Source organism: Babesia microti, chromosome II (assembly GCF_000691945.2).
Source record: "Babesia microti strain RI chromosome II, complete genome".
Classification (NCBI taxonomy): Eukaryota; Apicomplexa; class Aconoidasida; order Piroplasmida; family Babesiidae; genus Babesia; species Babesia microti.
In genome coordinates this window covers 279,867-304,140 of record NC_027206.1, presented here as the reverse complement: position 1 = coordinate 304,140, position 24,274 = coordinate 279,867, and the positions used below count along the sequence as shown (strand labels likewise).

The 24,274-nt window shown below is 36.0% G+C and overlaps 14 protein-coding genes across 14 annotated transcripts; 9 read left to right on the top strand and 5 right to left on the bottom strand.

The window, feature by feature from the left end:
- Positions 1-222: 222 nt before the first annotated feature.
- BMR1_02g00815 (Translationally controlled tumour protein) lies at positions 223-778 on the bottom strand (the record flags this gene model as incomplete). The annotated part of the gene is made up of 3 exons (XM_012792483.1): positions 223-577; positions 598-664; positions 685-778. The coding sequence occupies 3 exons, from the start codon at positions 776-778 to the stop codon at positions 223-225; spliced, it is 516 nt and encodes a 171-aa protein (XP_012647937.1).
- BMR1_02g00810 (Phosphatidylinositol 4-phosphate 5-kinase 3) lies at positions 1,074-4,732 on the top strand (the record flags this gene model as incomplete). The annotated part of the gene is made up of 3 exons (XM_012792482.1): positions 1,074-3,854; positions 3,876-4,373; positions 4,394-4,732. 3 exons carry the CDS (start codon positions 1,074-1,076, stop codon positions 4,730-4,732), a joined length of 3,618 nt encoding a protein of 1,205 aa, XP_012647936.1.
- BMR1_02g00805 (hypothetical protein) lies at positions 4,915-6,845 on the top strand (the record flags this gene model as incomplete). The annotated part of the gene is made up of 3 exons (XM_012792481.1): positions 4,915-5,999; positions 6,044-6,356; positions 6,405-6,845. 3 exons carry the CDS (start codon positions 4,915-4,917, stop codon positions 6,843-6,845), a joined length of 1,839 nt encoding a protein of 612 aa, XP_012647935.1.
- On the top strand, positions 7,048-7,452 carry BMR1_02g00800 (hypothetical protein; the record flags this gene model as incomplete). Its single annotated transcript, XM_012792480.1, has 1 exon — positions 7,048-7,452. One exon carries the CDS (start codon positions 7,048-7,050, stop codon positions 7,450-7,452), a length of 405 nt encoding a protein of 134 aa, XP_012647934.1.
- A 28-nt stretch (positions 7,453-7,480) lies between these two features.
- Positions 7,481-8,793, top strand: BMR1_02g00795 (tRNA-dihydrouridine(16/17) synthase [NAD(P)(+)]-like; the record flags this gene model as incomplete). Its single annotated transcript, XM_021483094.1, has 7 exons — positions 7,481-7,623; positions 7,699-7,755; positions 7,777-7,945; positions 8,028-8,195; positions 8,217-8,395; positions 8,449-8,662; positions 8,683-8,793. The coding sequence occupies 7 exons, from the start codon at positions 7,481-7,483 to the stop codon at positions 8,791-8,793; spliced, it is 1,041 nt and encodes a 346-aa protein (XP_021338056.1).
- A 160-nt stretch (positions 8,794-8,953) lies between these two features.
- On the top strand, positions 8,954-9,298 carry BMR1_02g00790 (hypothetical protein; the record flags this gene model as incomplete). Its single annotated transcript, XM_021483093.1, has 2 exons — positions 8,954-9,041; positions 9,063-9,298. The coding sequence occupies 2 exons, from the start codon at positions 8,954-8,956 to the stop codon at positions 9,296-9,298; spliced, it is 324 nt and encodes a 107-aa protein (XP_021338055.1).
- On the top strand, positions 9,567-9,963 carry BMR1_02g00785 (prefoldin beta subunit; the record flags this gene model as incomplete). The annotated part of the gene is made up of 4 exons (XM_012792477.1): positions 9,567-9,585; positions 9,608-9,678; positions 9,701-9,825; positions 9,846-9,963. 4 exons carry the CDS (start codon positions 9,567-9,569, stop codon positions 9,961-9,963), a joined length of 333 nt encoding a protein of 110 aa, XP_012647931.1.
- Positions 9,964-10,028: 65 nt separating this feature from the next.
- Positions 10,029-12,019, bottom strand: BMR1_02g00780 (hypothetical protein; the record flags this gene model as incomplete). Its single annotated transcript, XM_021483092.1, has 2 exons — positions 10,029-11,818; positions 11,962-12,019. The coding sequence occupies 2 exons, from the start codon at positions 12,017-12,019 to the stop codon at positions 10,029-10,031; spliced, it is 1,848 nt and encodes a 615-aa protein (XP_021338054.1).
- BMR1_02g00775 (Developmentally-regulated GTP-binding protein 1) lies at positions 12,845-14,211 on the top strand (the record flags this gene model as incomplete). Its single annotated transcript, XM_012792475.1, has 5 exons — positions 12,845-12,974; positions 12,995-13,231; positions 13,252-13,440; positions 13,522-13,787; positions 13,933-14,211. 5 exons carry the CDS (start codon positions 12,845-12,847, stop codon positions 14,209-14,211), a joined length of 1,101 nt encoding a protein of 366 aa, XP_012647929.1.
- A 187-nt stretch (positions 14,212-14,398) lies between these two features.
- On the top strand, positions 14,399-14,785 carry BMR1_02g00770 (transcription initiation factor TFIID subunit 10, putative (TAF10); the record flags this gene model as incomplete). The annotated part of the gene is made up of 2 exons (XM_012792474.1): positions 14,399-14,569; positions 14,591-14,785. The coding sequence occupies 2 exons, from the start codon at positions 14,399-14,401 to the stop codon at positions 14,783-14,785; spliced, it is 366 nt and encodes a 121-aa protein (XP_012647928.1).
- On the bottom strand, positions 14,952-17,504 carry BMR1_02g00765 (histone-lysine N-methyltransferase SETD8; the record flags this gene model as incomplete). Its single annotated transcript, XM_021483091.1, has 6 exons — positions 14,952-15,292; positions 15,314-15,471; positions 15,737-15,814; positions 15,836-16,929; positions 16,950-17,281; positions 17,306-17,504. 6 exons carry the CDS (start codon positions 17,502-17,504, stop codon positions 14,952-14,954), a joined length of 2,202 nt encoding a protein of 733 aa, XP_021338053.1.
- On the top strand, positions 18,027-19,043 carry BMR1_02g00760 (hypothetical protein; the record flags this gene model as incomplete). The annotated part of the gene is made up of 1 exon (XM_012792472.1): positions 18,027-19,043. One exon carries the CDS (start codon positions 18,027-18,029, stop codon positions 19,041-19,043), a length of 1,017 nt encoding a protein of 338 aa, XP_012647926.1.
- Positions 19,044-19,117: 74 nt separating this feature from the next.
- On the bottom strand, positions 19,118-19,647 carry BMR1_02g00755 (conserved Plasmodium protein, unknown function; the record flags this gene model as incomplete). Its single annotated transcript, XM_012792471.1, has 2 exons — positions 19,118-19,332; positions 19,353-19,647. 2 exons carry the CDS (start codon positions 19,645-19,647, stop codon positions 19,118-19,120), a joined length of 510 nt encoding a protein of 169 aa, XP_012647925.1.
- A 444-nt stretch (positions 19,648-20,091) lies between these two features.
- On the bottom strand, positions 20,092-23,994 carry BMR1_02g00750 (Importin-5; the record flags this gene model as incomplete). The annotated part of the gene is made up of 3 exons (XM_012792470.1): positions 20,092-20,499; positions 20,788-21,702; positions 21,976-23,994. The coding sequence occupies 3 exons, from the start codon at positions 23,992-23,994 to the stop codon at positions 20,092-20,094; spliced, it is 3,342 nt and encodes a 1,113-aa protein (XP_012647924.1).

Here is a 24,274-nt window from a genome sequence, read left to right as displayed (position 1 = left end):
CAAATAACTATTGATTTTTCACATATATTGCATTAAAATACGTTAATATACACTGTCACTGCTAATTCTACTCATACACCACAAGCGCCACAGATGACAAGTTCTGACATGGGAATTTATCGTGACAATTGTCTTATCCTGCGGAAAGAAATTAATAATTAGACTCATTTCAGAAAAAGTATTATTAAAAATTATTTCAGACATAGCTTAATGCAATATCCCCTAATATCTATCTTCCTTGAGTCCATCTATTAGGTATACGAAGCGGGGAGACAGCTCCTCACCATGGTAGTAGGAATACACTAGCCCTCCCTCTAGCTCCATTGATTCCCCTATGTAGAAGTTGAATTCGTCAAAATTTGACAATATGTGTTTCACGAAGGTCGTAACATGCTTCTTGAAAGTATCCACTCTGTCTGGCTTGCTCTCAGTGAGCATCGAGGTGATTTTTTTCATGTACTTTTTGATGTACGACTCATATTCCTTTTTAGTGAGTGGAGTTTCTTGTAGTCTGAAGCTGTCAACGATATCGATGACAATTTCAACTTGATCATCCGCATCAAAAATTTCATCTTCCCTAAATGAATGTAAACTAACTGGTTGTGCGAAATGCCATAATCCTCGTTGCCCTTCGCCCTCTTACTGGACTTAACTTCAAAACCAACTGAGTTATTCGTGCCATACCTTCCGCCAGATCTTGTTGTCCGAAGGGGGGGAGTTGAGGATAGGCGTCGGAACATAATTCGTCACCGGTAATCAGGTCCTTATATACCAACATAATTGTCTATAAAGTGTTTAACTTTATTATTTTTTAAATAAAAAGTTACGTATACAACAAGCGATATAGCAAAAAAGTAGTACCTAGGCACTAAAGTGCTGTATGGGTATTGGAGTTAAGCCCCCATTAACGACTTCATCAGTAGTTATTTAGTATGTTATCAATTCATAAACTTCCAAAATTTACAAATCATCCACATGAGCTTTTAGTTTTTAAATCCATAAACTGCGACATATCACATATCCGCTAATAAGATATGGTATTGTACATTAACGACTTGACCTGATAAGTTACCATGGACGACAACGTTGTATGCATTACGCAGCTAAGTTGCATAAATAAATTCTCTCCTATCACAGATTACATATACCCTCCTAATTTAAACCCCGAAAAATACTTCTTTCCCCTGGAATTTCCTGGCATAGACTTCGCAAAGGGCATTGCCAGCACTGAAGATGAGTACAGGGAATGCATATCGCTGTTACCTCACTTTGCATTTGCTGATATGAACTTTTCTATGACTGCAGATGTTTTGTACATGATTTTACCTGCATCCACGGGTAAATTCCTTTATGCCATTAGCTACTACAGGAGGTTCAATTCGTTCCATGTGAAAGGGAATGTAAAAGTACCAGTAATACTCTGGAAATCAGTATGTTTACTGTTCAAAATTCCCTTTTTTGGTGCAGTTTCGGCACGATTGAAACCGGTGGTACTTTCTCACTTTACCAATATTGCGTCGCCTGATATGAATATGTTGGAAGATGCCTTTCATCACATTAACAATAGTTTGAACAGCAATAATTTTCAATACGAGGATTTATTTTTCGACCTTAGTAACAATGAAAAATCGGCGGTTATGATTTTTAATTCTGCATTACTTTCACTACTGGTAAAATCTATCTTACTAGAGCGCAGGATTGTGCTATACTCAAAAAGTGCTTTTTCTGTATCTTCCAACATTTTGGCCATACTGGGATTGATACCAGCGGCTCTGACTCTTGGGTTTCCCGCTAAAAACTTTGGTCGTGACTATTTGACTTGGCAAAGATATGGACTACCCCTTAAGATCTTCCACGAGAATAACCCCCTAATGCTTCTCTGCCCTAGAAATATGATTGGGGTTGTTTCCACTAAAAAGAGTTACCTTATTGGAATAACTGACTTTGATTCATTTGAAAAACTGGAAAAACCTGTTGACATGTTGATTGATTTGGATAATACACTAATCAACATTTGCAATTACAATATATACTGGATTACTTATCTCACGTTTCACGAGGAATGCTTTTTCATATCATCCATTTTCGATGAAGATTTGTTTAAAGATGTCATTTGTGCTGCAAAGGAATCATCGCGCATTGCCATAAACTTGATCAGGTCTGCTGTATCTAAATTACCCGCTAGTTTAATATCACTGGCAAGATTTTCTATTAAAAATAAAAATGACTCGTTAGATCACTCAGAAAATGATGAAAGGGAATCTATTGTGGAATTTTTTGACAAACTATTTCCAGGTGCCACACCTAGGTGGTTAAAAAAGGCGATCGATATTACTTCACCTAAACCAGTGCGCAAATCCAAGCAAAAATTGCAGAGCGATTCTTTTCGGCTACCTTATGCGGACACAATGGGAATATTATCTAACAGAGATAAAAATGATAAGTCTGATAGATTAGGCGAACAAGTTAGATCAAATATGATCAGGAGTAGAGATAAATCAGATAGGGACAGTAATAAAGTTAATAACTCAAAATTATCACGTTCAATCGCCAAGAGTAATTCGAAATCATCTGAAAACGAACTAAAAACTATCGCAGAATTTGAGTCGCGCATTAGACTTCTAAATGAATACGTCTTTGACCTACTACACAAAATAGCTTATATTGCCACAAATGAAAGGGAAATAAATTACATTTCTGCCATTGTTGATTTTGATTTGAATAAATCAGTAGATGGCATTGGGTATATGTTCATTTCAATGAGAACGCTGGATATGGATGTGCAAAATGAGTTGTCTATTGAATTGAAGAAGATTCGACTTAAGAATGACAATTTAACGTCGAATTATGTTGTAGATTCATCAAATTCAGATTTACAAAACAAAATTTATGAAAAGTGTTCTGACGGTGGATCAATTGAAGAGTTTAACCCCAATAAATCCGAAGATACAAAAAATGTTAAAGACTTATTACCTGATCATAACAAACTTAATGGATCAGATTTGGACCCTAAAAAATTTCACAACATTCATAAAATTGATGAGAATACTGATAAATCCCAAATCTGTGCTAATTACCAAAATTCTACTAAAATTTACAGTTCAGATTACGAACTTAGTGAAGCCAATAATCCCCTAGATAGAACCTGCCATACACCCATAGATTTCGACGATGAAGTACAAAAAAACAGATTCAACGACATAAAATACAAATACATACAAAGGTATATCCCCGAACTACTTGCCGATCAAATTTATGAAACCCAAAATGATTTCTCTTATGCCTTTTTAAAGTATTGGATTGACACGACGAATGCAAGACAATTCATTGAGACACACAATTTACCAGAATTTTCATTGTCAAACGCCGATCACGCTGGTACTTACGGTAAAATCAAAACATTTACTTATTCCAATGGCGATGAATATAAGGGCACAACTAGGCACATGTTAAGACATGGACAAGGGAAATATTTAAGCAAAAAAGGCACTATTTATGAAGGGGAGTGGAAGAAAGATAAAAGAGACGGACATGGTGTACTAAAATCTATGAATCCACTGTTCTATTACTCTGGAAATTGGAAATGTGACATGAAGAATGGCTTTGGGCACCTAAAAACTGAATTTATGGAATATTGGGGCCAATTTAAAGATAACCAGTTTAACGGTTCGGGGATAATTGTCCAATGCAATGGCACTACGTATGAGGGGGAGTTTAAGGATGGCCGTTTTCACGGCCAGGGAAAGCTTTTGGAAAGGGGATTAATTAAGTTAGGCGAGTTTAATCAGGGTACATTGGTGGGCACAGCTAGTGTAATATACCAAACTGGTTGTATATATATAGGTAATGTTGAGGTAAGTTAATGCGTAATGTAGCACGACATACCTAATGGCATGGGCTATATGTGCTATGATGATGATCATAATTTTCACGGTTCTTGGATTAACGGTATACGATTTGGCCAGGGAGTTTTATGCGTTAGGTATACGGGAAACCATGAAGATAAAGATCTTAAAATCCCTGAAGAACAGATATATACTTTAGATACGACAACTTACAAACTTAAACAGGCGACAATGGCCCTGAAAACATCTCAGCAAACATTCACTTCTGGCTGGACTATAGAAGGCAATTGGAAGGATGACAATATAAACTTAACTTATCCACTCACAATATTATTCCCCAATGGCGACAAGTACATAGGTTCTATGTCACTCGTTGACATAGAACATGTTTTAAAGCTGCTAGACAAGGATAACCCTAGTATTGCTGATAAAGTATTATTGCCTCAAGGAAAGGGAATGTTTAAATGCGCTTCCACAGGGGAAGTTTATGATGGAGAATGGCATATGGGCTTTTCCCACGGACATGGCGTAAGTATTATATCATTTAGAAATTCCTATTAAAAGAAGGCATCAGTTGGGATGGGGAACTAAATATGAATTTATTCGGTCAATGTGGGAAATTAACACTAAATGACGGGGAAAATATCGACTTGAATCTTAAGTTATCAATCACACGCGAACAGTTGATCGAAATAGGAAACACAAGAGCCATAGTTGAACTTTCTAATAAACACATAAAATGTGCAAACTCACCTTTCTTGGAGACATGCTTAAAATACAACCTATATGAAGTGGGATTTATGATGAAGTCTAAGGTGGCATCTGATATATATGGAGAGTTGGTGAGGTATTCCCTTACTAATATTGGCTCCTCCGCCGCTACTTGAATCAATTTTTTTTGTAAACTACCAGATTCCGTTCATTAATTGTGCTATAGTAGCATCTAATTAGTTGTAACTAGCATTTATCTTGTTTATATATACATATATATGTAATGGTATGGGTAGGCTAGTCCATAGTGATAACACCATGTATATATTATTGGAGCTGTGGGTGTGTATCTAGTGTCATGATATATAGTATCAGGAGACTATCTAGTTTGCATAGCTGCAAAATTTGGCATGAACATGTAAATTACTGCAAAAAATTTTCACTCACCAATCACAGCACTAACGCTAATTGCAATTATCCGAGACACCGCTCCATAACTTCGCAAAATAATTCTCACAAGCCTGCGACTCAGTCTCTTTCTCGGTGGATACGGTCATTAATTCTGTTCTGGGTAAACAAACAATCACACGGAACCAAGATTAGGGATTTGCATGCCATAGATAACCTAAATGAACTTTGTATTTATTTGTCTAACATCCAAATTAAAGATTCCACCGGTACCCTAGTCACTAGAAATGATAAGACCAAAGAGCAGCTACTAGCGCAGCGGTTTGAGACCCTGTATCTCCTACACAAAAAATTGTTGGTTCGAGAACTGGCCGGGGGAACGTCCATAAAACATCTAGTCATAACATTAAACTCATACACCAGACTTAAATCATTGTTCCCCGGGCATATCAACCAAATTTATGTTATGTCACAGGAATTAGTGGAATCATTAGCTACTACACTAACGTACAATGCACAGCCACTTGTGAATATAAATGAACAGGACGTATCGCTGCTACTGAATGGGATGTCAAAGCTTAATATCCGACACAAGATTGTGCTAAAACTGCTGGAAAATTTATTGTTGAGACAATTAGAAAATAAAACTTTATTTGTTGAGACTTTTAGTCCTCAGGGAATATCATTGGTATTGAACGCATTCCAAAAATTTGACTGGACATCCTCTCCATATCTGCTAATGGCCATATCGCAATTTGCACTTAAAATAATCAAAAAATTCACTCTCACACAATTGTCTGTTACTTGTCATGCTCTTTGGAAATTGCAGCTTAGTGACGTATACATAAAACCTCTTCTAAAGCATTTAGACAAGACACTGGCAACAAATGATGATGAGATTGACTTGAAGATACTAAGCATATCACTTTACACTTTCGGCAAATTGGAATACTTCCCAGAATTATCTAAGGATATAATAACAAGAGGATTAGCTAAAGAATGTAGTGAAAACTTGGACAATTATGGAGTGGAGAGGTAAGCATCACACCATATGTACATAACATTTACGGTTAATTTAGGGAAAATTTGTTAACTAATGTTATCCATGGGTTATCCCAACTCAATTGGCAGTTGAATTATTTTATGGATAAGCTGTTTGACTTGATTACTGAAAAACCATTGTCAACTATAGGCTTGGCCACAACAATAGTATCACTTTGTAAGTTGGATCATAGACCATTAATACTAGCGATCAGACATTTTGATACTCGAATAAAATCTAAAGATTGTAATAAATATTATAATTTGTTAAGTGCACTATTTCAGAGGATTAGTTTCACAATGCAATTGGCTAGAACACCAGAGTTTACAACCAATTCATCTACCTCGCTGGTAAGCAAAACACTTTAGTCAAAAATCGTTATACGATTGCTAATTTAGATAACAAGCAAACAATTATCAAATACCTTATTCACATTTATCCTATCCAATAACACAAACTTAGCGATGTATAATTATTTACTAGGCAGCTTAGCTGCGCTAGAAACAGCTAACAGTTTAAGCTATAAGGGGCTGATTCAATTAATCTCAACAGTCCCATTTTTTTTAATGGAAGATTCGATACTTTCAAAATTAACCATCGAATCCTTGAAGTATCTAAATCAAGTTATTGAATTACTCAACATGGATGCCAATGGTATGCTTACAAGTATCAATAGTAAAGCAAATTATAGCGAAAAATATGCCACAAAAAGCTCAAAAACACACCTTTCCATCGCAAGCACAACTAGGAAAGTTGTTAAACACACACATAATGAAGCAAATGTATTTATAGAGTATAAAAGTATCCCTTACACAATAGATATTGTGGTTAAATCGTAAAATATACTTTGTAACTAATTGCATTATTTTTTTTACACATTAAGCACCCTCTTTTATTATTATATATCCCTAACCTATACTCTATGGTGTAGTATAGATCGGTGCCAAGCTGTGTCGTTCTGGTGCTTGGAAAGGATTCTACCAACAATCACTGTAAATACAATATCCAATATATAACTGACTATTTTCCTAGTCTCTTTGAATGAGTAGCGTCATACACTACATAGAAACCCAAATATATCGCATTCCGAGCACACCTTTTCCAGTTTTCTCTAATCATTTATTTTGCAACAAATTTACTCACCAATTATTGACTAAAGAACCTCAAAATACACACATTTTTCTTACTACAGGCATAGGTTATAGGAATATTTTATTCCTTGGACACACTGATCACTCGGAAACAGATGGTTCTGATAGTTCGGAACGAATAGTTGAACTCAGGGGCAGGATTAGAAGACAAAAGTACAGGAATATAATAAAAAAACTCAACATTAGGCGTTACGCCGAGGAGGCGTACAATAATCGCAGGGAACTCATACGCCGTGCCTATAGCTTGCACGGCTTGGACTTTGACAAATTGCTATCCATAAAGCATTCACAATAGCCATTTAATACATCATTCAACACATAAAATGGAACATCATGCACAATTTTCCACAATGGACTCAGAAAATTGCCGAAAAATGATAGATCTTAAGGGCTACAAGATGAACGATGTGTTACAGGGTGTTGCAGTGGTGGCACCAATGGTTGCTCAGAGTGATTTAGCCTTTAGGTAATACTCAATATATTTAAGTATGCCTTTTCCTCGCGCTGTTACAAATGCTCACTAACAAGTAAAATCACTCAGATTATTATGCCGTCGTTATGGTTCAGAATTGGCCTACACTCCCATGTTACATGCTAGGTATTATAATAGTGACTCTAGAAATTTCTTAACATCAAAAACCTACAGAGATAAGAACTTCCACACGCTACCTCAGGATCGTCCACTTTTTGCGCAATTTTGCGGCAATAATCCTGACACAATTGTAAGAGCGGCGCGGATTATTGAGTCGGAAATAGATGCAGTGGATATAAACTTTGGATGCCCACAGGTACCCACTCTTAACTATATAAAAAACGAACAATTGCATTTATTTGTTGATTTAACGTTGCGTTTAACAAACATTCATACAGGAGATAGCAAGGCGCGGCAACTATGGTGCCTTTCTACTAGATAATCCACAGTCTATGTGTGAAATAATATCCACCTTATCCAAGTCACTAAATGTGCCTGTTACATGCAAAATAAGGAAATTAGACGGGGATTTTCAATACACAGTAAATCTTTCACGACAATTGGAAGTAACGACATTCATAACACAGGCATCGGGTTGTGACATAATAGCCATTCATGGCAGAAGAAAGGACGAAAGGGGATCAAAGGTTAAAAGTGCCGATTGGGATGTCATAAAAAACGTGGTTAATAGCGTAAGAATACCTATTATTGCAAACGGAGGAGTTTCAAGCCTGGAAGATGCTATTAAATGTCTAGAGTATACAGGGTAGGCGTTGTTGTGGAGTTTATAATGATTAATAAACGAATCATTTAATATAGCTGCACTGGGATAATGGTTGCCGAAGCTATACTTGAGAATCCTGCCTTTTTCTCTAGGAACAAGACACGGCGTAGCGATTTATTTATGGAATATTTACAAATAATCGAAGAGTTTCAATGCAGGGACGCTGAAAATTGCATTAAACCTCATGCATTTAAGATGTTATACCCCTTACTGAAATTAGAGGGGTTGAGTTATCAACAGTTAGAATCAGTAAATAATCAACAATTTAGTGCACAAACATCGGACAGTTTCGGGAAGTAGTTAAGAAACTTGAGCCTTTTAGTGACAAATTTGACAAACAAAAGGAGTTAAGGTGGTATTATAGACACGGCGTTTGGTAACTACCCACATTCGTACCACATTGGTGGTACACACAACATCACCACACACAATAAGAAACCATATCATAATTTTATGTAGAATATTATTTTTTTTTAAAGGAAAGATTCGAATAGTTAATACAATATAATATATCGCATACCACTCACTCACTAAATCACAATGATACCAATTCACAGACTATTCACACTAATATTATATAGAGTAATGTTTTTGGCATTGATCATTGAGATAATTACTGGATATTATGGTAAAAAATTCATTTACATAGGTAAATTGACAGGTGACGTTAGCCCTTTTGCCTCGCCCGTGATGAAATTACTGATCCCAACCACCAGACATACAAATCACGACCCTAGTGTGGAACTGGAGCTCAAGTTGTACAATTTGATTCGGAGGGAGAGAGCGAGACTTAAGGGACTTCAAAAAATCGCATCAACTTTGGATTCACAAATAACAGATTTGACACAAAGAGCGCAATACATACAACAGACACAACACAAATAATGTATTTGGTGAAATTAGTTTGTCCTAAAAAATTAATTTTTTAAACTCAGTTGAGGATTAACTATCTTATTGAAAAAGTTTACCACAGAATGTATATCACTCCCCTTACAATAGGGTATGCCCTATTATTAGTAATGGGTCCATAACAGTCGGCCTTATGCCCTAGCTGACCATAAACTATACAATACCTACTTATGCAATATATAACCTTCCATCTCATTTATCAGTTTTAATTAGTAAATGCCAAACATAACCCTAATAATTAACGATGGAAGAACTTAACAAGAGTAAATCACAGTATTTACATAGAAAACAAGGAACGGATAAAGGCGTACCAACAACTTTACACTCAGGAAATGGAGAATGAACAAGTCCTAGAAGTATTGAATTGTTTTAATTTAGGAACTGAAACTTTGCGAAGACAATCAGACAATATTCAAGTCTGTGGGACCAATCATAATGAAACAAGATAAAGCAGAAGCGATACTCACTGTTGAGAAAAGGTTGGAGTATATACGGGCTCAAAAGTAACTAATTTGTGACGCAGGGAATTGACAAAATCTGAAATTGATAAGACAAATTCTAAACTCAAGGAAATGATAGAAAGTGGTATCACTAAGGAAACTATAACTATCAATAATGGTGGAAATAATGAACAAAAATAATTTCTATACAAATTAAGTTACAAAAACATATTTTATATAACCGCGATCAAACATGACTAATTGCTCTAGGTACCAGAAACTTCACGTTCATTATACATATTCAAAACACCATAGTAAACTTTGAACTCATTCGGTGCTATGTTGGAATACATCTTAACAATATCTTTGACATCTTTATCCTCGAATATAATGTGTTCATGGGTGAAATGTTCGATCTTAGCACTGCCATTAATGCTATATTCAAAGTTGAAAAACACATTCCCACCAAGCACCAATATTGTGAAAACAAACCTATCCATGTCCTCATTTATATTATGTTTAGAACTCGTATAACCAGAAATTATGGTAACTTCCTTCCTATGTGCATCAATTGTTATTCTAATTTTGTGCCCAATTATAATAGCCATCGATGATTTGAAGTCAAATGTAGAATTCACAGAAATGATGGTACCATTTGAAATATTTATAGGTTTGGCAATTTGTTGGTGACTTGAAGCCAGATACGCCGGAGGTTTTTCGCATTCTTCTTCAATTTTATAAAAAATATCGGGCCTATCAAATCCAGAATTATCGTACTGCATTGCGGCATGTCTCCTACAGGCATAACGCAATTTTAGTTTGTAAGGGATATTCGGAAAAAAAGTAGGCATGACAATATTGCCATTACCACCTACAGCACTTGGTTTCAGATCGCAAGATCCCTTTCCATTACAATATTCGGCAATCTTTTCACTATAATCTAAAAAATGGCCACCGCGAACACTTCTGTCGTCTGTACCCCAATAGCCAGTGTAAATGTCAACTGATCGACCTGCATCGCATTCAATCTTAGTGTTTTGGCCAATAACCACATCTTTGGTTTTAATCCATGTGGGCCAGTAATTATTCATATGATTATATTGGCAATCAAATGTAATTTTTAGTTTGTGGTAGTACTCAGAACGGCACAAACCACCCATGTTCAAATATTTGAGTGATGAATTGTCAATACTGATGTATGATGAGGGAACGAAGGTACAAATTGCCTTTTCATCACAAAATTTTCCTACTACATTGGTTCTATCAAAAATGTTGTTAGTAGCGTGACACTTTGTATCAACCTCCCATAGAGCACTTTTAATCTTGACAAGACCCATTGGGCATATTATCTTGACATTGGCCATTTCGTTACTTAAAAGGTAAAATTGACCAACCTTTATATCATCTTTGGGATTTGTATATTTATAATAAGAATACAGAGGCTCAGAACACCTATAAGTAACAGTAAGGAAACCTAGTTTATTACTGGAGGGTTCCGAAAAAACACAGTATTTTTTACCGTTACACTGTTCATATACTTTTTTGATCAATTCCTGTGCCTCCTGACTATGTTCTTTTTTGTATCTAAGAAAATCAACAGAGATTATTTCTATATAATCCCTTTTGTAACAAGAAATCGATATTTGATGTTTATTATCTTCTTGGCTAACCATAAACGTATCTGCGGGGTTTTCTTTTAAGGAAGACATAAAGTTATCTAAACATTTATATTTTATGTTTAATTTGTGTTTACAATCAACGCCTGTCACACAAAGATTTGGTATATAGAGTTGGGTCGTATCGTCATATTTTTTAAAGGTCACGGTTTTAGGGATAAATTTACAAATATTTCTATCTTCACACAGATCCCTCAGAACATGTATAACTTCTAATTCTTTGATCGATGTATTTTTCTCAAATATTGACTTAGCACTTGTAATTCGTATTGCATGTTGATAATCACAAACTATTTCCACCTTATTGGTACCATTCACTTCAACCGTTATATCCCTTTCTTCATATTTGGTAACATTCCAATTAACCTTTTTTTGACTTCCTACATTACAAAGCTTGGCAATAACATGGTAAGACAAATAACATTTATACATACGGAATAAGACCTAAGTTTCATGATTGACATATCTAGTGAGTTACTTAGCAGATATGAATGCGCAAGTTAGAATATGTACTATGTCTTACCTTTTATTGAGACTGGTATAAACAGGTATAAAAGGAAAGACGCGACAAACACTTTCATTAGACCTCAGACGGCTTATTAAGAGACAATCGAGCATATGCTAACAGGTGCATCAGAGGCTCCCACCCGAGTATCCTCCTATTCCATAAGCTACACATTTACCATCTTATGTTTGAGTCATAACTTTTAGTTCAGATAAGGCGGCATCTAGTTTATTGTGGGCCACGGATACCGCCTTACACTCAGTAGCTTAAGTTGATCTGTCTAGTGGCTGGGTTGTATCAGTTAAGGAGATTTAGCAAAATTATTACATACATATTCCAAACCAATATATGAATGTATTTAATGATCGGATGCGCCAAATTTTTATGGCCGAATGCGGTGTACCGCCCTTGTTGACTCAAAGCAATCATTAGACACTCACCCAATTTTATTTTTTAGCTTACCAAATAATCACACTAACTCATTAATCCTCCGAATATTCGATTATCATACAGTGTTAGTTGTTATCATAAATGATTATGCATTAATTAGTTAAAATATGAAAATACTTGTATGTAATAGTCTCTAAGTAATTATTTAGGCCAATATGTATCATTGTCATTATCTAATTGCCTGGTACAGCGGTTTTAATATATAAATAAGTGTTATGCATATGCTCTAAGTGTTATGGTATAGAGATTAGTGGGTGGTGTCGTGTATAGTGGTTCCACTATCGGTTAGTTGTTAAAATGCAATTTTAATGAAACAATCGAATATTTTTAAATATAAATTCATCAAATAAAACACCTACAGTCATTTTATACGATTCAATACAGCGCTAATGTCTTACATTAGTTTTTTAATGATACACAACATAAATACAATTAATTAACAGCTGTGAAAATGTCTATATACCAAAAAATAGCAGATGTGGAGGCAGAGATGTCTAAGACCCAGAAAAATAAGGCCACCAATCATCACCTGGGTTTGCTCAAGGCTAAGTTGTCTAAGCTCAGAGCTCAACTGATAGAAGGTCTGAGCTAGTTAATTTAGATGGCTCTTCCAAGGGTGGCGGTGGAGGAGATGGATTTGACGTGTCTAAAACAGGGGATGCCAGGATGGGATTGGTTGGATTTCCTTCGGTTGGCAAGTCAACACTCCTCAACAAGTTAACTGGCAGTTTTTCAGAGGTAGCAGCGTACGAATTTACCACACTTACATGCGTCCCCGGTATTTTGTGTTATAAAGGTGCAAAAATTCAGATTTTAGACCTTCCTGGAATAATTGAAGGTTAACAATTTGTAACTTAGGCGCGAAGGATGGCAAGGGCAGAGGCAAACAGGTCATTGCCGTTGCTAGGACTTGCAGTTTAATACTTGTCGTTCTAGATAGCACCAAGTCTATGCAGCACAAGAAGATTTTGGAGAGGGAAATGGAAGGGTTTGGGATTAGACTCAACAGGTCACCGCCCAATATCACATACCAAAAAAGGGATAAAGGTACGTATTTTAATGTTGAGCTATAAGTTTTAAATGGAAGTTATATAATTTTTAAATATTCATAATTAATATCTAACACAGGCAACATAACTGTGACATCAACTGTGCCGTTGGAGAACGTGGACGAGGAGTTAATTAGGTCAATCTGCCACGAATACAAAGTATATCACGCTAGCTTTGCAATAAGATGCAATGCCACTGTAGATGACATAATCGATGTCATTCAAGGCAATCGTATATACATTCCTTGCATATATATATTGAACAAGATTGACCAGATAACACTACCAGAACTGGATATTTTGTCGCAGATTCCACACAGTGTGCCCATATCGGCTAATTTGGAGGTAACCAAAATTTAATGTTATCCATACAAATCCCAAATAATACTCAACCGTCTCAATCTATTATGTAAAATTGCGCTATGCACACATATATCTGATTATTTATGTATAAACAATTATTTTTTCAATATAATTATAACTTACTTAGTGGAACCTTTCAGGATTGCTGGAAGGTATTTGGGATCATTTGAAACTAATTAGAATTTACACAAAACCCAGGGGACAAATCCCTGATTACAATGCGCCTGTAATTCTTAGACAGGGGTCTACAAAGGTGGAAGATTTTTGCCTGAGAATCCACAAGGGATTATTAAATCAGTTCAAATACGCTATGGTTTGGGGGAGCTCTGTAAAGCATCACCCGCAGAAGGTGGGAAAGGACCACGTATTGGCTGATCAGGATGTTGTGCAGATTGTCAAAAAGTAGCTATTTTTACATGAGGTTGTAATTTTGGTGTAGTTTTATCTGATCTTTATTCATATATAAATAATAGCTCATGCCTAATACATTTACTGCCTACCCTATAATCACTGTATGCATGCCTCTAGTAATGTATAGCGTTATATATGCTACAAATGCATTGCTTATATAAATTATAGAAAAATAGTGCTTAATGGATACAAATTTATCAGAAATCGATCTGAGTCTCCTCAAGAAACTGTCAAGCCCAGGCGTATTTGCTGATGAACTAGTTTCATACTATTTGCACACAATTGGTTGCAAAATCACCCATCCTACGGTTCTGCGATTTTTTTCACAAGTTGCACATTTAGGAATTCACAAGGTAACTGATTAATTTACTTAGATATTGGTTGAAGCCAATTCTATCGCAGCAAGTTCAAATGCAGAAGTATCAGAATTTGCCCCCAATACTGGGAAAAGACCCGAGTCTCAGACAAGAGTTGTTAATGATTTGGATTACCAACATTTGGTGGAGGCTTTTCAGAGTTTGGACTCATCTTTCAGAAATTTCAACCTCTTTCTTGAGCCCCCCCTCTAACATCTATACTATATTATTATTGAATCATCACCTGCCAGATGATTTGAATTCACAACACAACAAATAACATATCAATTATCAAATCAAATACAGGTAGCAATTAATAACCGAGCTTATAAGTGTTTTACACAAAATTAAAATCATTGGCATGAATTTTGTAGATAGGTCACGTGTTGTTTAACCACGGATTATCCTTGATGACATCTGGGTCTCTCTCACCATAATCCACCAGCAACTCTTCACCCTTCCTGATTCTCCTCTTGGCGATAAAGAACAACCTCGGCACGTTGCTAACGTACAGTGTTTTAGGGGACAAATTTGGATTCTTCCTAGAGTGATTAATAAGTCTAGCAGCGCCATATTGGATATACTCTTTGGTCGCATCGATGGAATAATGCTTCCCGTCATGTTTGAAATAGAATATAAAGGACCCAAAGCAGGATTTTTGGTTATACTTCTTATCCCTCTCTTTAGCCTCCTTTTCACTTACAAGTTCCCCCTTGTACTCTGAGTTACGCTGAACTTTACCCATGACAAAATCTTCCTTTTGAATATCATAGGCCGCCTCAACACCTCGACCTTTACCAAATGATTGTATTAAGTATACAGGCGGAAAGTAGTTACGGGCAAGGCATTCAGCATACACTACGCGACGTTGGTGTTCAGTTAGGGAGGACATACTCCATCTACATATTAGTCAAGTATTTTAAATAATATTTTTTGAAGATCAGCTATTCTATTCAAAAACATTTATTATGTCAATTTTTAAACGTAGTTTACCATGTAACAATTGTATATCAAATACATGACAGTGAAGTATTGAAAAAGCAATGTGCCCATATATTTTTATAAATTGTAAAAAACCCCACGCTTAAACTGAGTATTCAAATTTGATCACGTTTTACTTTTTGTCCAAAAAGTAAAACGTGATCAAATTTTGTTGTAACTTACTTCATGGCTCCTGATTTATCAACAACAGCCTCCACAATCTCTTGATCATCCAGCGTCAACAATGGTCTGTGTCTCATACTAAATAATGTGCAAACATACGCATTTGCCGTGGTTTCTAACTTTTCGAGATTCGATATCTTGGCTTCAGCGTCTAACTTGTAGATATTTTGCATTATTGCGAAGTTGTTCTCAATAGCGATGTCGTAGTGCAAACACTTTAACCTGTTAATTGATTTGATGTTTGAAGGGGAAGTCTTACTTTCCTTTTCTTGTTCAATTAGATTGGTCACTCCCCTTCTTCTACGCTTGGAGCACTGGTTATAAATGCTGGGGGATAACACTGCTAGTCGATCCTCGACATTCCCTTTGAAGGCAAGATTCCAAAAGATGTTCGGGCAATACTGAGCCAGATTTATTACGGATATGTTTGGAGCTTGATTTATAGATATGGAGATCATCAGTTCCAGTGCATTGGATAGCTGGTTATCATCGAATACCCTTATTAAATCCTCATCATCATAACCAAAGTAATCAGACTCAAATTTCACTTTGACAAGACTCCCATTATCTAATTCATTTGAATCAGTGACGTTTAAATCCTTGTCTGAGTTACTTGAGCGATGATCTTCATCATCTACAAATCCTGAAGATTCTACCTTTTCGATTATGTAAGTGCGATTTAGCATAGCATTGTACCTGTGATTTGCAGTAGATACGTCTGCTCTCAGAATATTGGCCTTTTCCATAATTCCTGTAATCAACTTAGCCTCCCTTACTAGCGCCTTTGGAACATTCCATAAGGGATCATCTTCATGGTCCAAGTTTGCCTCCTCATACACCCACCGGCTAATAGGTTGCTGACCAGCACTATCCGATTGCCTATCTGGAACCAATACATTTTTGGTTCTACTTTGTTTGGTCTGTGCCTTTAGAGATTTGTTATTATATTTTACATCCTTTATTACACTATAAGTGACACGTATTTTTTCAGCTTTTGTCGAATTATCCATAATACCAAGATGACTGCGATAAAATACATAGGCATTGATATTATTTTTGATATAACAATTGGAGATTGTTTTATCATCAAGCTTCTTGTTGCAGAGTTTGACCTGAAAATACATGGAATCGAATGCATAGGAATGGATTATGGAAAAGGGGCGCTGACCATTGGGTAATTGTCCAAAAATAGCCTATATGGATAATAACATACTGTCAAATCTTGGAGTATATCTATAGAATATGGCGTGAATACGATGTAGGATTTTATGGGAAGCTGAGTGGCTGAATTCGACATTTGAGGTACAGGTATCAATCCACAAATTTCATGCGTCTCTAGCCAAAACAATTTTCCACTTACTAATGACCTGAATTTATTAATATCAATGGAAAAATCACTACATTCACTGGAACAATGCTTGTGATTATTAGTTTGATCATCAACAAGTTGTGTCGTGTTTGATCCATTAATTGGAGCTTTTATTCCATTTAAATAGTCGCCCGAGTATACATTTTGATAGTTATTTATATTTCTAGGAGTTACTACTAAATATTCAGTTTGGAACTTACCTTTAGAATCCCTTTTATCATCATTGCCATAAGATGTCTCGGCAGGGGTAGTGTCTTCGTGATCGAGTGGCAACTGAGAATAGCTATTTTGATAGTTATCTGATAATTCTGAACTCGCACAGTTGGAAAATATGCTCAGCCCTGCATAACCCAGTGAATGTTCAGTTAGACTGTCGCTAGCCAAGTCTTTGTTAATCATCCTTAACTATACGAGGGTTAAAAATTTGGAAAATCTTTACAAATAAATCCAGGGTATTCTACACTTTCAATAAATCAAACTCAGTGTTCCTTTTAAAAATAAATTGATAGCTAGCGATTGCCAAATATGTGTGGTATGACTCGTGAATATGTAGTGATCAATCAATCAATTAATTAGTGCAAGAGGTATAACAAAATTTTTAGGTAACAACGTGACATAGTAGCACAATCACCGGTAGAATGGTGAAAATTGCAGCCTTTACACACAATTTGTGGGGAGTGGAATCTGATGTCCATACCATGCCTGTCATTACCCACATTACACCCAATACCACGAAATAACTCTCTCATAATTAATTGAGACAGGGTCTATAACACACAATAAACATGTTTATTGACTTCCAGCACAAATTTTTAGTTATTAATGTGTTGGAGACAATTGCTTCCACGGTGTCTACACACAATTGATTGATTGTATGATTTTGTTGTATTTTTGTTGTATAAAACATTAGCTAATGTTTCAATGAATGGAAAACGCAATTTTTTTGTAAAATTTCCTCATCCCCTATGCTCCAATCGGTCCTTCCACTACACTGCTAAATCACAATCACTCAATATCACCAAGGATAAACTGATAAAGCTTCTAAGGGAATCTTTATATTCTCGTAATCATAAAAGATTATCTGCACTTATCCTTGCGACATCTAGTAAACTATATGACATATTAGATAAATCATTACAACTATCTACTGAAAGCAAAGATGGATTAAAAATAGACGATATTAATGAGAACGATTTGTTACAAACTTTCGATCTTCTAATCCTCTGGAGATCAATACGCCTCACGGCAAGTTCTAACAGTGATATCAACATGCTGATTGATAAACTAGTAAAAGTTACTGAAATACAATTACAAACCTTCCCCTTCATCAGACTAGCATTGACACTTCACCAAGTGTCGCAACTGTTCAATTACATTGAAAATGTATATTTGTTGGACAATTTAAACAGAGAATTAATTACTCACCTATCACAATTAACGGATTCAAATGTCGACTCTCACAGCTTGTGTTTATTACTGAATTATATTACCAACACGCCATGTACTAACACAAAACACTATGTTGAGATGTGTCGCACATTTTTGAGCTTCATGGACATTCATTCGAAGAATTTAACATTTACATCACTGGACCATTTACTTGTATATAAAAATGCAAACAAATTATACCAGCGATATAAAGGGCCACAAGCTGCAAATGTTGCACTAAAATCTCTAAATTCCTATTTGGTGACGAGTAAAGAAGTTAATGTAGCGCAGATTGTTAGATTGTGTAATCAGCTATTGTCAAATTTCAGTATAACGGATCTAACAATATATCATGGGTTATACAAAGAGTTATTGAATCATGTATTAGAGATACTAAATAAACAGCAAATCGACACTAATAGCAGTATGACTTGCGAGTCCTATAAAAAGGTATTTAATTTACACAAAAGGCTAAATAAATTATTATTCATTGGATCAACTGTACAATAGTCAATTATACACACTTAAATATCTCCCATAATTATCATTTCACAACTAATTATCTTAAATAGTCATGTATGAATTCATGAGTTTTTGATGGATTTACCAGAAAATTTTCCATGCACTGGCCGAAATAAGAACTTAAATCTTCCCTTACGATCGGAGTATATCACACCCTTGCGAAAAAATGCAGATTCTCCGTAATTATTCCAGCATATTTCAGCAGAAAAGTGATAAACTTCTCCTTTGACTGTATTTAGGGAGTAGATGATACCGTAAGGTCCGTATTGCCAGTGACCTAAATCAATGTGTTGGTACCTGCGATATTTGGGTTGGAAGTAGTTATTTTTCCATCCCTGTGGAATTTGAGTAGTAGTCTAATAGGCAAGTCAATGCCAGGAGCTTCTATTTCTATTTGCCACGTTGGATGTCTCAAGGGATGTGTCGATGTAACAGCATCGGCGCGATTTTTTGACAATTTTTGCCAATCAATCAACTTCCATGGCGATAATTTGGAGAAAGTTTTATCTAGACTAATTTTAAGTGCAAATGTGTCACTTAAATAGAGTAAAATCGTGTAAATAATAAATATTCGTACCTCATGGATAGACATTACCACGTCACGGTATAATGTTGGGTATACTCCGTATACATTAGTATGCATAGGATCGTAGTTACTCTTTGATATATTTCAAAAACATGCAAAATTTATTATACAAAAAATAGACAAATTAAAATTATAAATACAATTAATCAATGCTAATATATAAAAATATCACGATGCATATGCCATATATATATATATATACCACGAAACAATTAAACCAAATATATAATTAAACAATAAATGCTAACTCTTAGAAGATATACTAACCTATCCCATATCGATGTATATACACCCTCTAATCCAATATATGAACTACCAGAAGAAAAAGACCAAACCTAAAAATTTATTAGTATTAACCTAGCACTAGTGGTGGGTATTCATCATCAATGGATGTGAAGGCAATAGTTAATTTATAACTTAAATCCGGCGTAACAAGTGATAAACATAATGCTACACACCTTTACCTTTGGTGTTGATAACTCTGATAATGAGTTCGAGCTGCACCTGCTCCTTTTTAGTCATGGAAGGCAGTAACTCATTTAGAAATACATCACCCAAGTGCTTCATCAAGTATACAATTTTGGAATTGAGAGCTTGTGTGGAGAATGGGGTTTCATAAATTTTAATGAACATCTTCACTAATTTGGGCAGATTCGCGTTTTCCACGCCCAAAATGGAGGGGTTCTTTTGCAGTATAAGCTCCATTACATCAGTGTGCACCCTCTTCCCCTCATCTTCGTCCGATTTTAGTGGTAAACTGTTCATCCATAGCGTTAGATAGTCTTGAATGCCGTAAATGTTATTTCCGAATTTGCGAATTATGTCACCTAATGCCGCCACTGCATTGTCATTTGCAGCCTACATAAAATTGCAATTCAGATATAAAAATCGCCACATTTAACACACATGCGTCCAGAAAAAACACTCATTAATTAAAAGACATATAGTGCCAATAGGCATGTGGTTAGATAGTTATATATTAGTGATAATAAGGGTTTAAATATATTCCTCAACCTGTCTTCACCAAAAATTCTAACAATCAATATTAATTTCATACTATAGAACATAATAAGTTGAAATTGTTTATTCAACATTGTTTTATAACCATGGAATATAAATTTAAAATATACATAGGGTCTGGCTTACTTGGTGATTTTTGGATCTCTTAGATGAATAAGTGCGAATTGAATTGGCCAATCTATTTGCAGCCTCCGAAGCATATTGAGCAAATTCTGGCACCTTAGATGCCTGAATCACACCATAACATGCAGCCTGCCTGATATTCGTCTCCTTAATATCAATGCTTGCCATAATATCTGGTAAAAAGTGATCCCAATATGGTACTACCCGTGATTGTAAATTCTCTAGCATATCGTCGCACATGTACAGAGCGACTGATTTATCATCGCATGAGTCAGAAGCCAGGTAACTACGGATGAAATTCATGCAATCTGCATGACAACACTTTAGAAATTCATCAGGGTAGTGTTTCATCAAGGCTGAAAATATCTCGAGTACGGTAGATCTAAAAGTCTGCTCAGCTTCTTCATCATCTTGCAGCTTTAACAGATCATCCTGGTCCAAGTCTTCGTTCTTCATCTGCTCCACGTAAAACGCCTTGATTTTGGTCGATTTTTCAAGTAAGAGTAGGAGCTTCTTGCCAAAGACGGTGATCATAGTTTCATTAAGCAGCCCTGGCCCTGCGGAATCTACACACTTGTGCAAGCCACTAACTTCGGCAGACAGTATTTCAATTGGCACTTCCAATTCACAATTCTCATTTCTAGCCTTCTCAATATTACTGACTACGTAATTCACCGTATTCACGATAATATCTAGCAACAGTTCCCTTCCTTGACCCGTTTTCTCGCATACAATTCGCTGGGCAGCTATAAGTAGTGACATTGAAGTTAGAGCCTTTTCTTTGAGTTCATATGTGAGTATGTACGTAAGTATAGGCATAATTGCCTTGGCAGTAATGCCGATGTATGCAGCGTAGGAATCTTTTAGTTCTTCGGCGATATTACTTATTAGGTCTAGTGTACGCTGCTGCTCCTCAACCTGGATCAGTTATTGTAATATTAAAAGGCGAACTTGTGCAAATTTACAAGAAAAAACCCATATATTTAACTGGGTTAAATTATGGGCTTTGTTTAATGTTAAATAAATTTAATCAAACTGCGATTTAACCTTGGAGATAAAATTCAAGGCCACTGGATAGTATTAATTCATAGCAATATGGCAATGATAAATCTAGATACACTATTATACATTAAAAATCATTTTTTTAAAATAACGACGAATTTAATGGATGAAAATATACTATACACTAACCTGTGATGTCTTGAGCCCAACCGCCTCACCATTTGCCAACATAATAGTCATGTCATCATCTGCATTCAAGTCAGAATTAAATTTTTGTTCTAGAGACCTCAGAAGTATCGGAACCAAAGTTGGAAGGAAGGGCACAAAACTTTGTCCAAGTGCATGGCATAAACGACCCAAGGCCTCATCACAATATTCCTTAACCGGATCATCTGGATCCATTGGCTCCTGTATTATTTGCAGAAGCGCATTCATGCACTCAATTCCATCACCGTGGAAAACGTCCTTGCCAATAGACATGCCTATTATGCTGATACATTCAATTGCCTTGCCACGACACGTCCTTTCCTCCTTACTAGTACACTTTATGATAATTTCTTTCATTAGAGGTGTTATTGCCGTGTAATATTTAAAAAAGTGTTCTTCAAGTACACCCGCTGTTACTGCTATTGCGGTAATTGCCTGTTCACGCACCAAACGTGGAGTGTTTATGTTGATTTTACCCAGTAATTTTTGCACTACTATATCCCCGTATGGCAACAAATTTTCCTTCTGAACTTCTTCAGCAAAGTTTATAAATGCTGATGAAGCATGGGATTGAACGCGAATAGAATTATCATCAAAAGCATTTATCAGAGCTGGAAGCACTTCCTTGAAAAACGACAATTGCACGTACGGTTGGTGGTCTAATGCAATTTGGCCAATGGCCTGACAGGCAGCGAATCGGACTCTAAAATCTTGATCTTTTATCTTCTCTAACAATATTTTGAAGATAGGCCCTAACTTATCCTCTGCCTCATCCTCGTCCAGGTACTCTATCGTCTGAGATATGGCCATGATACCTACAAACTTGTGTGGCCAAGTAGGTTGGTTTATGTATTGCACGGCTGAAGATAGCAACCATGTCATAAACCTAGAATCTTCACTATATTGAAGTGCCCTTCCTAAACGATCAAGCCCCTCTTCTCCAGCATCGTAAAGACGTTGACAATCTCCCTGATCATCTACATCCGTCTCAAGCCATTCGGTATAGATATCAGATTCTATATCCAACATCACGTGAATAAGGCATTCAATTAGGTTAGGAACGAAGTTTTGTGAGCTTATAGCAAGTTTTGGTTTCTTTTCAGGGATGGTCACTAGGGCTTCAATGGCTAAGCATCTAATCCCAGGGTCTAAATTTGCCAATGGACCCTCAGCTAGGGCTATGGACATCATTTTGTGCGTGAAATGTTGCAAGTTACTTTTCAAAAAGTTTGTATTGGAATCTATGAGTATGACAATTGAAGCCATAACCCTTTCGCCTTCTTCAGATGTAATCATTTGCCCCCCCTCTGGCAACAGCAATTTATCCAATGATTGGATAATCAGGGGCGCAGTAGAACTCACAGCATCAGCTAATGCAGTAGAATCTTGTGTCAATATACTGGAAATGGTGGTAATTGCTTCAGACAAGATTTGTACATCATTTACAGTTAGTGAATTTTTGAGAATGTTGGTGAGGGACTCCACATGTTGGTCAAGTTGGCATGAAAAATATTCATAACAATCACCAATAAGTTTAAGACCTGTTTTTCGCTTCGATGGCTGTTCATTATGCACTAACTGTAGAGCACATTGCGCTAGTTCTGGCCATTCATTGTCGGTCAGGCTGTTAATGCAAAGGTCACATACAGTATCGCAAACATTACTACATACCCTGGCATGCATTTCATAGTGGAGAGAGTTTATCAAGGTATTTTTTACGGAATTCTTGACTGAATCATTGACTGCTTGCCATGTTTTCATGGCAATCGTGGAGATTTTTTGGGTATCAAGCACTAGCCGCAATAGCACAGCAGCTTGGAGACGACGTTCAGTATTCTTTTCAGATTGTAGAACGTTCAAAATATGCAATATTGTGTTATTGAGATCGTTGTTCTTCAGATATATGAGCCTCTCATCTGCTTTAGCGCGTATGGAATTATCAGCGCTTGACAATGCTTCCAGTATACGGTTGAACTCTTCAAACGAGGTATGTTCACCCATATTGCAGTATTGGTGATTTTTATCGTTGTTCTATATTGAAGAGTGATTCAACATGACCACGTCACGATACTCGGCAACAACCCCATTCGCATTTAATCTATATATGAATCACCATTGACAACTTATAATCATTCGTATGATCTACCCAGTATTATATCCACCTTAGTTTATCTTAGTCTAATCAGCCATAGTATCATTGACCTAGTGCGACGGAGATCTATAAATTTTTTAGTTTTTGTCCGTTATTTTTGTACAATATTTTTTTGTAGTTTCATAGAAT